General features: G+C 43.4%; 1 protein-coding gene across 1 annotated transcript; it reads left to right on the top strand.

Moving 5' to 3' along the window:
* The first annotated feature begins 172 nt into the window (after window positions 1–172).
* Window positions 173–9719, top strand: CCDC32 (coiled-coil domain containing 32). Its single transcript, XM_081866732.1, has 4 exons — window positions 173–281; window positions 3954–4209; window positions 5891–6047; window positions 7563–9719. Exons 2-4 carry the CDS (start codon window positions 3966–3968, stop codon window positions 7702–7704), a joined length of 543 nt encoding a protein of 180 aa, XP_081722858.1. The 5' UTR covers window positions 173–281; window positions 3954–3965; the 3' UTR covers window positions 7705–9719.
* The last annotated feature ends 1178 nt before the right edge of the window (window positions 9720–10897 follow it).

Raw genomic sequence — 10897 nt, 5'->3', positions numbered from 1 at the left:
CCCCGCACCTCCTAAGTTTGTCAAGAGGAACCGGAAGTCTTGTTTGCGAACCATTCAGCCTTCTCCTTTGCTACCTGCCAAGCTTCGGTGGTGATTGGTATCCCTCCGCAGCCTATGAGAGCGGGAAAGCTGTGCTCTGTTCACTGATTGGCCAGTTTGGGACAACAGTCGGTTCCTTGCTCCCCGCCCCGCCCCGCCCCGCCCTTCCTGGCTCCCGAGACTTCTGCCCTTTGTGGACTCTGAAAGCGACGGAGGGGGCAGAGCAGCCTCAGCCACTCCAGGTAGGCGAACAGGAGGGGACGCCGGCGGGGGGGGGGGGATGCGGGTGCATGGGAGCCCATAGGCCCCGGGGGAGGCAGGGGACCACCTGGAAAAGCCACCATGAGAGGCCTCTCCCGCCAGGCGCGTTTGCTCTCCTGACCTTAACGCCAAGAGCTACTCTCAGGATTGCTCCGAATGTCATCGCCGCCACAAACACACATCATAAATAATAATAAAATTTTATTTTTATCCCGCCCTCCCCAGCCGAAGCCGGGCTCAGAGCGGCTAACAACAGTAAAAAATAACACCGTTTACATAAAATCATAACCATTTAATTGAAATACTGTGCATTCTAAAATCAGTTCATTCTAGAATCAATTCAGAGTCAGGAGGTGTGTCCAGTTTATGATTGCAAAAGCGCCCACTTTTTCTTGGTGGTGGGGGAAATACGAGTTTATCCCCTTGCCTTATTGTCCCTGGTGTCCTATTGCTTTTATCTCGTGCGCAGCGGGATCCCAGGTCTGTGGACTTGGAGGGTCGTGTGCCCGAAATCCAGTGGCAGAAGCCTGGCCTGGTCACAGCGACCAGGGGAGGTGGCTGCTGTAGCTTTTTCACCAATAGACAGGCTCGATCGTCCTTTAGAAATACCGGTAGTAGATGTCCTGTTCTGCGTTTAATTCTGGTTTCCCGGTACACGCTGCGATACAAGAGCAAAACTCTTAACACTGCAGCAGTGTGTGCAATACTGATCAGGGTGCTTGCCACCCCCCACCCCCCTTTCAGGATAATCCATTCTGCTAGTTTTCTATTTGTCCTTCCCACTCCTATGGTATTAAGTGTGCCTACTGAGCATGATCAGTCTTTGTTGGGCTTTCTTTGGGTTCCTTGTTGCAAGAAGTACAAGCAGCGACTTAAAGACATTTCTGCTTTGCACATACCTAGTTTGCCCCTTCTGCATATGTGTAGACTTATCACTTCTGCTAACTCTGCCCAGAATGTGGCAATTACACTTGCTGAGGTCTGTGCTTGAAATATACTCTGAGTCGAGAGTGGATTTCATGCTCTTTATTCAGCTCATTGTGTTGAGGAGGAATGGAAGTTCCCCCAGAATGTCTGCTTTATATACATTATTTACACAATGGGCCCCGTGTGATTGGCTAATTCCAGGATTCTCCTGTAGGCCAATCAGGTTGCGGATTCACTTCCACCTGGAGCTGGATCAATCAGGTTGCGGATTCACTTCCACCTGGAGCTGGATTGGATGGCTCCTGTGGACCAATCAGACTGCTGCATTTTGGATCCTATTCAACTCAGTACATAATAATGCTGAATAAAGCCTCTTCTGTTATTCCCACCCTTTAGATTTTTTTTCCTAAATATTTTTTGTATGGCTGCACACCTTGAAGTTTCCTCCAAGCCTGCTGATACCTTCCTTCTTTTGCCTACCTAAATATTCATACTTGGAGAGTGATTTCTCTATTGGTACGTAGGATGGATTGGTTTGCCAAATCTGATGGCCTGCCTATGGAATACCCCCTATTTCCTATACATGCTTATGTGAACTGGCCCTGAACCTTGTGGTTGGTTGGTTGGCCAGACATTTAAACCATGTTGTTAATTTAGAACGGTCAGAGTTTTTATTCTCCCTTGTTGTAGTCCTTTTTCTAGCAGTCATGGGCTCTAATGATAGAATTGTCCTGGATATTTTTTACATGCCCGTGCCAGTTTTATGTTTTTGTATGGTGAAACAGACACTGGCAATTTTCTCAGTGAGGTAGGACACTTCACTGACACCCCCACCCCAATCCTGTGCATTCGCCACCATCACTATTGCTGTAACTTCCTACATTAAAGAACAAACAGCTTCCTGTCATCTTTTTGGTAGGTATCTATAAGACAATAAAGGTTAGCAAGCTGGTTTTCTTCACAACCCCTACTGCACAATATTAAAATACAAATCACTAATAAAATTTATCGCAGTAACATGAACCGTGGGATTCAAACGCATAAAAATACATGGTGAAATACATGTACTTTTCTCTGTCCAAACTATTCCTCTGTCTAAATGTTGGGAGAGTTTGAATGATTGTATCTTGGCTTGTTAACCAATATATGAACAAGCCTTATGCCCTTCCACTCAGCTCTTCCATTCCTTCCTTTGTTCCTTCATCGTATGAAGTTGGTTTAATATCCTGGCTTGACAACCATCTAGGCTGTTACATTAAGTGTTCTTTAGCATAACCCCATTTTTTTCCTATACCCCAGCTTTAATCTTGTTTTTTACTTGTTATTCCTTTCAACACCCCTCCCTCCCCTACAAACTGATGCTTCTCAACTGATACCCAAACCCACCCCAAGTCTCTAAACGCTTTTATTTATTTAAACCATTTATATGCCTCTTAAGACATTTCCAACACTGTGTGCAAGACTGTTGTGGCGCTTTTGAGATTCAGGTGAAAGATTCTAAGTTATTTCCCAATCACTTAACTTACAGCCTTAACTGAGAGAATTAGAATCATAGAACTGTTGAGTTGGAAGGGACCCCAATCTAGCCAACCCCCTGCAGTGCATTAGAATATTCATTATATCTCAACAATTTAAGCAACCACAGCAGTTCATTAAAACATATTTTAAACCATCCCACAGTTTATTTTGTTTCGGTCTGTGACACATCCACTATGTCTGCTCAGATCCACCCTCCAAATGCGTAACATTTTCTCTAGACATGGTATATTTGGAGCCAGTGTGGTGTAGTGGTTAAGAGCGGTAGACTCGTAATCTGGGGAATCATGTTCGCGTCTCTGCTCCTCCACATGCAGCTGCTGGGTGACCTTGGGCTAGTCACACTTCTTTGAAGCCTCTCAGCCCCACTCACCTCACAGAGTGTTTGTTGTGGGGGAGGAAGGGAAAGGAGAATGTTAGCCGCTTTGAGACTCCTTAAAGGGAGTGAAAGGCGGGATATCAAATCCAAACTCTTCTTCTTCTTCTGTATTTGGAACTGATGAAGATTGGACCTGAAGAGGCTATTACCTGGGACACAGGTCTTGTTTTAGATTTTTAAAAGTTTTAGAGATTTTAAAAGGGAAAGTGAACAGGGACAACCTCTGTGCAGGACATTGCGGCATAGCATCAGTAATTTTACTAAACCAAGGCAAGTTCACTTATAGTGCAATCCTACACATGTCTACCCATAGCTATGTATCTTTGACTTTCTTGAGCCTAACTCCCAAGTAAGTGGGTATGGGATTGCAAATTCAGAAAAGTACTTCAAGCTGTAACTTTAAGCGTGAGATTTAAAACATAAGCATGATGCCTTAACTGTACCAAAAATAAATAAATAAATAAATAAATAAAAATCCACTCTGTACAGCCTAATCCTTTGCATAGAAACAGGAATGCATAAAATCTGCAAAAAATTAGGCACTAGCTGGGCATTCTAGGAGCTAGTGAGATGAAGCTGACCTCTGTAGAGGGTGCCACTGGTTAGGCCAAAATGTTTAGGTGCCTTGATTTTTACAAGCACTCAGTAGTCTTTGAGCAGTTTGACTTCTGGTTTTTGTTTTTGTTAGTTTTGTTTTAAATGAGAACTGAAAATCCCATGGCTTCTCATCTTTATAGGATAGAAGAGGGAGGAAATATATAGATGTATGCATTGTATTACACCGTTCATAAACTACATATTTTTTCCCCAGGATTTCTCCATCATGATAATGATTGAAAGTATTGACTCCATAGTCACGATTTCCAGCCAGGACCTCTGGGCTGAAATCTGTTCATCCCTGCCACATCCGGACAAGAATGATGAGTCAAGCAATGCATTTGCAGATTCATTCACAGATGCTCACGTTCATGTGGAAAGTCAGAACGAAGTCATGAACACCACTTTCCAAGAAAGCATGAAGCCCTGGGCACCACTGAAGGATTCAGATGCTTATCTGGCATCTTTAGGTCAGTATATTGGGAGCTGCTGAGTTGGAGAATTTGTTGCAGTCAATACCTAACCTTTGAGAGTAGTAATTATTAATTGTAATTATTATTACTGTAACATGGCAGGGAGGGGGGGAATTGTTCATCTGTATGCATTTAATCCCAAACAGCAAGTATTAGTGTTTTGATCAGCTGAAAATCAAGGCTTTTGGACTAAAAATCCATTCAGTCCAAAATTATATGTTAAAGACCAGGCATAGGCAAACTCGGCCCTCCAGATGTTTTGGGACTACAACTCCCATGATCCCTAGCTAACAGGACCCAGTGGTCAGGGATGGTGGAAATTGTAGTCCCAAAACATCTGGAGGGCCAAATTTGCCTATGCCTGTTAAAGACAATGGATCTGTTCCACAATAGGTGGACGTGGCCTGAAAATCTGTGACCATTGTTACTTTTTGTGTAAATCATTGATCTCAGTCTCTCCTGTACATTTTTGGATCTTCTCAGGACTTCAGAAAGCTTCTACAATTTATTTTTAAGAGCACTGCAATGACAAGATAATTGTCACCACAGAAGCAGGCAATGTGTGAGAGAAAACCTTTGACCAATTTTATCTAATTTATTCCTGCATAAAACTCTGAAGAGTATATTAGATTGTTCTTTCCAATAACTTTTGTGCAGCGAGAGGAATATAATCCATCTAGCGTTCTGCTGGGAGAAGAAAAGAATTTGCTGCAGCTAAATTTCCAGAACAAGAACTTGAAGACTTCCATTAAACTTCTTGCTTGTGTGCTCTGCACACAATAATTTCAATTGAGTCTCTCTTTTCAAATATTTCTAGGCAGATGGGTGAGCAGTGATCCTTAACCTAGAATGAAATGTACTTCCATTGTTTATTTTAGTGTAGATACAGATTTAATGCAGAACCATTTATGATTTCCATTTTTATTATGGGTTTGGGAATGAGAACATGAGTGGGCAGTGGAGGAAAAAGTAGTTTAGTGAGGCATTGCATGCTAGTTCTTTTTTACCGATTCTTTGACAAAATTAAAATGAGCAAAAGTCAGGACATGTAAGAGAAATATCTAATATAGCACTGTGGTAAAATGGATACTTTCAGTCAGAGGTGCCCAACCTAGGGCTGGGCAATACCTGGTTTTCAACATTGTGCTATATCACCAGCTAAACATTGCAATATACCAATATATCACGATGTCTGAAATAAAGATGTAAGTAAGTAAGTAAGTAAGTAAGTAAGTAAATAAATAAATATTGTCCGAGCCTGGGCTGCCCAAGCCGAAGCCCAGAAAAACCAAAAAACCCTGGACATTTCCTTTAAAATGTAAAAATCTGCCCAGATGGGCATGTTGGCCCCTGGTTTTTTCTGGACCTGTGGCAACCCTAGATATCACAATATGGACTTCAAACCAGTTTTGGACGGTATATCACCCAGCCCTAGCCCAACCTGTGCTCATCCAACCCAGATGTTGTTGGATTCCAACTCCCATTAGTCCCACACAACGCAGCCAATAGTCAGGGGTGATGGGAGTTGGTGGTCCAGCAACAACGGACAGCCACTGGTGAGTCACCCTGCCTTAAATGGTGATTTACGATTCATATGAAAACCCATGAAATGGTTTGGATTGAAAATTCCTGACTATACCTTGGCCACACTTGTGTGATTTCCCCTCCCCGCCTCTAGAGAGAAGATTGATGAGGATAAAGGGTTTGTCACAGGAGGTGACCTCCAAAGACATGCTGCACACTCTTTCTCAGGCGAAGAAAGAATGCTGGGACAGGTTTCTGCAGGAGAAGTCTGAGTCTGAATTTTACACGGAGGGAACTGAATCTGACGAGAGGTAATTCAATGAGGCTTTTATTCATGCGATGGCTTTTGAAGTGTACATCTTATCGAAGTGCCCACCACTTATGGAGTGAGGGCTGTTCTTAATTCAAGCCACGGTTTGCCCTCAGCCCTGTTTTCAGTGCCAGGGCTCAGGTCAAAACACACTAGGGTGTTTTTCTGATCGCGTGCAGACTACATCATGCGCAGACTGGAAAAACCCCTTTGTCTTGTGGGGAAGCAGGGTTGGATTAGGCAGAGTCATCCCTCTGCTCAGCACCCCCCTAGACCTCCCCCATAAAGTGATAACAGCATCACTCTGCTGGCCTGGAACTCCATTCCACTCGCCAAATGTGCATGTGTTGTGCATTTACTGCCTGCAGTAGCCCCCAAAAGCCCCCAAATGGGGCATCCCAGAAGATGGGCTGATCTGAACCAAGACCCACTGGATCCTGAGCCAGCCCCATTGCCATCACTTGTTGGCCAATGGCCTGGTGCAACAATTTGCCTGCCCCCCGCACTGCCTCCTGCCCCAACTGATGTGAGTGACAGGGATGCAGATCTAGTGGTGTCTCTACCACTCTTTCCACGCCCTGTTACTTCCTGGTCTGGGTTTGGATTGCCCTGTTAGTCTGACCCTAGAGGAGACTTTCCCCCAATTCCTATTATCTGTGTATTCTTCTGTTTCTGCTCTAGGTCGAAAACTCATTTCATGTAGAAAACTAGTCCATTGGAGAACTGTTCTAGCTGAGCCATTTCTCTCTGTGCTAGTTTTCTGTGTGTTTCTTCATAGGGGAACAAGGGACTCGCCTATCTGCAGTGTGCCCTCTCTGGAGAGGACCTGTGCTGAACTGATAGGTGTTCCTCAATAGCTGCTTGTCACAGAATTCCCTAAACCGTTGGAGTTTAGCCCTAACTCAAACCTTTTCTAAGATGTGGGGTAGCTTGGACTGAGAGAGTGAATGGCCCAGGCTCACCCAGCTTCAGGGCTGAGTGGGATTTGAATTTGGGCCTCTCTAATCTGACAGTCGGATGCGGGTGGTGCTGTGGGTTAAACCACAGAGCCTAGGACTTGCTGATCAGAAGGTCGGCGGTTCAAATCCCCGTGATGGGGTGAGCTCCCGTTGCTTGGTCCCTGCTCCTGCCAACCTAGCAGTTCGAAAGCACATCAAAGTGCAAGTAGATAAATAGGTACCGCTCAGGCGGAAAGGTAAACAGCGTTTCCGTGTGCTGCTCTGGTTTGCCGGAAGCAGCTTAGTCATGCTGGCCACATGACCCGGAAGCTGTCTGCAGACAAACACCGGCTCCTTCGGCCTATAAAGCGAGATGAGCACCGCAACCCCAGAGTCAGTCACGACTGGACCTAATGGTCAGGGGTCCCTTTACCTTTACCTAATCTGACAGTCAAAAGTTCCTTCCATTACATTTAGTTAGAAAATAGTTGAAATGATTAGTGGGGATGGGGTGGGGGCTGGTCCTGCTCTTTTGCCTTCTTTCTTTACTGTTCCCTGCCCTTTCTGCTTTCTCTCAGCACTCTGGAACACTTGAAGCGTTGGCTACAGCCTGAGAAAGTGGCCGTCAGCACCGAGGAAGTGCAGTATTTGATTCCGCTCGAGGCTCGTATAGAGAAGCAAGAGACAGAAGGAGAACTGATGATGGCTGTAGAACAGTGAAATGTTGACCTTTGCCTCCAGTCCAGGGACTGGTGCAGTTTCTTTTAAAGCGGCAAGAGGAGGGAAGGGCCAGTGCTTGGTGATAGTAGACCACACTTTCCACCGTACTTCTTAAATTTCAGTGGCTTTGAAGTTGCAGATTTAAATCTAGTCATATGTAAGAATCTACTAAGGTGACTGAACATAAAAGGCAGTGGATATAATCTTTGGATAATGAGATGGACTGGAGTCAGGCATGGGAGTGAAGAGTTCATCCATTTGCTTCGCTCTTCTCCTTTATGGTCTCTTTTCTTTGGGTCTGCATCATTCCCAGAGGTTTTTGTTGTGTTCTTTTTGGAGGACTTCCATGCACATGGATCCTGTAAACTGCATTATTTCAGACAATTCGTCACCTAACACTTCAATGGACTGTGCAAAAACATTGTACTCTCAAATTTCAGGATGTGAAAACATTCCTTTCCTCACAGCATATAATCCCCAAATGTATGACTTCTAAGACTGAAACTCGTGTGTATCTCTTTTCCCAACTTTTTTTTTTTAAGCCCAAACATGCCTGTATCTTTTCCTCTGTGAAGTGAAAAGCAACCGCGGCTGCAGTTTTGAGTGATCTTGGCAACCTTTGCTTTTGGTTTTAGGAAGAAAAAAAAATTGGGGGGATAAAATACACACCACTACATTTTACATTCAGTTTCAGTCTTAAAGAGATGAAGCGTCTTCTACTAGAAAAAACCCACACAGCCCTCTTTTTGTTAAAATTGTTGTCTTTGTCCTTGCAAGCAAGCAGGTCTTGAATTGAAAAGTGTAGCACTTCATGTAGTTATTTTCTTAAAACTCTGAATTTAAAACTGTTCTGGAATGGAGCTACTTTGCTTTGCCATTCATGAGATCTGATTTCCCCAAGCATCTTTTCCAGCTAATGGAATATCCATGCTTTCTTCTTCGCTCTCAGTTTCCCTTGCTGCAAGAAGAAAAGAAAAATGTATTCCGAAACAATATGGAATTAAAACTGTAGGAATTTAGTTGGCGTAAATAAGACCAAGTATGAAATCAGTGGTGAGCTGGATAAGGAGGATGTAGTTCATTAACCTTTTTACTCCCTGTGGCATATTCACTTATGTGTGTGTGTGTTGTGTGTGTCAGTGCATGCAAAAGGAGGTGAAAATGTTTGTGCTGCAGCCACATGTCATGCCTTGACTTCATTTTCATTACGTTCCCTCACTCTGTGGCCATCCATAGCCCTTCACTGCTCCCTTCCTTGATACCTTTCAACATATGTAGCAGCCCAGGCCAGTTGCTGCTTTTGTGCCATTTTCCCCTCACTGACTTTCTGCTTCTTGCAGACAGTGGAGTTGCAATAATGCAAACAACTGGATCTGATTGCATGGTGATATCATTGAAAGCAAACTTGGTTTGAATATTTTTTTTGCCATTGGTGATATGTTATGTCTGAATGGCCATATAGTGACTTCACTGGTCTCAGAGTGCTTTTTTTGAAAAAGGTAACAAAGCAATAGCTGAATTGGGTTTGGCACTGCTGGCAAGCCAAGATGGCAAAATAGGAAATACTGAACCTGGAAAAAAATTAGCATAGCACTGTTAAAGTATGCAGGTAGGTATATGTGTTTCTGAAGTATTTGGAAATGTGTGCTGTGGTTGCCTGCTCTCCAAAATTGCAGTTTTGCTGAAATTATCTGGAAATTTGTTAGACAAAACATCTCAAAATTGGGGAAGTTTACATTTTATTATTTCCCATCATTTTATGTTTCACTTCCCTCTGAGTTTTTCTGCTCTGGTAATATGTTATGGATGATGAACTGCATATATTGCTGTCACATTGGTGGGATAGTCTCTAGGTTGTCTATTTGCGTAGTTAATATGCCTTTTCAAAATTGAGTTTCACTGACTTCTGTCTTGATCCATCAAAACATATTTGCCTGTTGTATAAATGATGTACCTTTGTGGCTCTTCACATGGTTTTGTGTTGTGATAGAAGAACATGCGGTTTCAGAACTGAGGCTTTTAAAGTTTGCTGTCTTTATTTAGTGTCGTCAGTGCATTAGGCTCTACACAGAGTATGGAGGAGTTAGGAACACACACACACCCTTTCCCGGTGAATTAAAAGGATAGGGCCCTCCTTCCTTGGAGGTTGGTTTTCCATCTGTCATGGATGCTTTAGTTGAAATTCCTGCATTGCAAAGAGTCAGACTAGATAATCCTCAGGGTCCCTTGCAACTTTACAGTCCTATGAAAAGGAGACACCGGGACCTGAGAAAGAAGTAGCAAGAGGGAACAGTTAAGTGGGTAGGATTAAGAACAGGCAAATTGAAACTAGGGAACAGCAAGAACCAGTGGAGGCTGATCCATTAGGGAAAATGTGGTGCTGCCCCACCAACCTCAGATTCCTCCAAGTCTACCTGCCTTCCTTCTTATTTATACTCATTTATGCTGGTTAGAGGAGAGAACTTAACCGGGAGTCCTGCTTAGGATAACATGCTAAGCCAAACTTCAGCTAAGCTCAGCATGGGAGCAAGAAGAATTGGGGCAGAGCACCTGCAAGCCCATCTCTGGAAGCCTGGACGATTATATGGTCTCCATAAGGCACAATTTGGTTGACCATGTCATGTGAACCAGGCCTGTGTTCCCTGTTTAGCAGGAGACAAGAGAAGCAGAACTAGGTCCCTGTGCATGATGCAGTATATGGGCACAAACCCTGGGTTCATCACACAGTTAATATTATTTCCTGCTAAATGACAAATCCATGGAGCAATTGCTATCCTGGCAGGTCAAACTACTACTGGGTGTGTGGGTGTGACATCATATTGTTTCTATTTTAAAATGTACTGTTAGTGCTAATCACAGCAATTGCCCTAGACTCTGAAGAAGCATCAATTAAAACACTTTTCCATTTCCTCTGTGGCCTCTCTGTTGATTTTGCCAATATTTTTTATTGATTTTCCATAATTTTTCACAAATTGCCACCAAATTAAAACAAATTCAATACAAATTTAAAAGCTGACTTCCCACCCACCCACAGATGTCCCCTCTTTGCTGCTCCTAATAAAATAACGTTTCCAACTATCATTTCAAAATACTTTCATCCCTTCTCCCTACACATCGCCTGTTCAATTACCAATTTCTGCTATGGCTTTTATACATTGTTATAACCTGTCCTCAAAATAGTTGTGTGGAGTAA

This window comes from Podarcis erhardii (genome assembly GCF_964252035.2).
Source record: "Podarcis erhardii genome assembly, chromosome: 1".
Lineage (NCBI taxonomy): Eukaryota > Metazoa > Chordata > Lepidosauria > Squamata > Lacertidae > Podarcis > Podarcis erhardii.
Note: the sequence above shows the minus strand (reverse complement) of the source record. Positions and strands in the feature narration are given on the sequence as shown.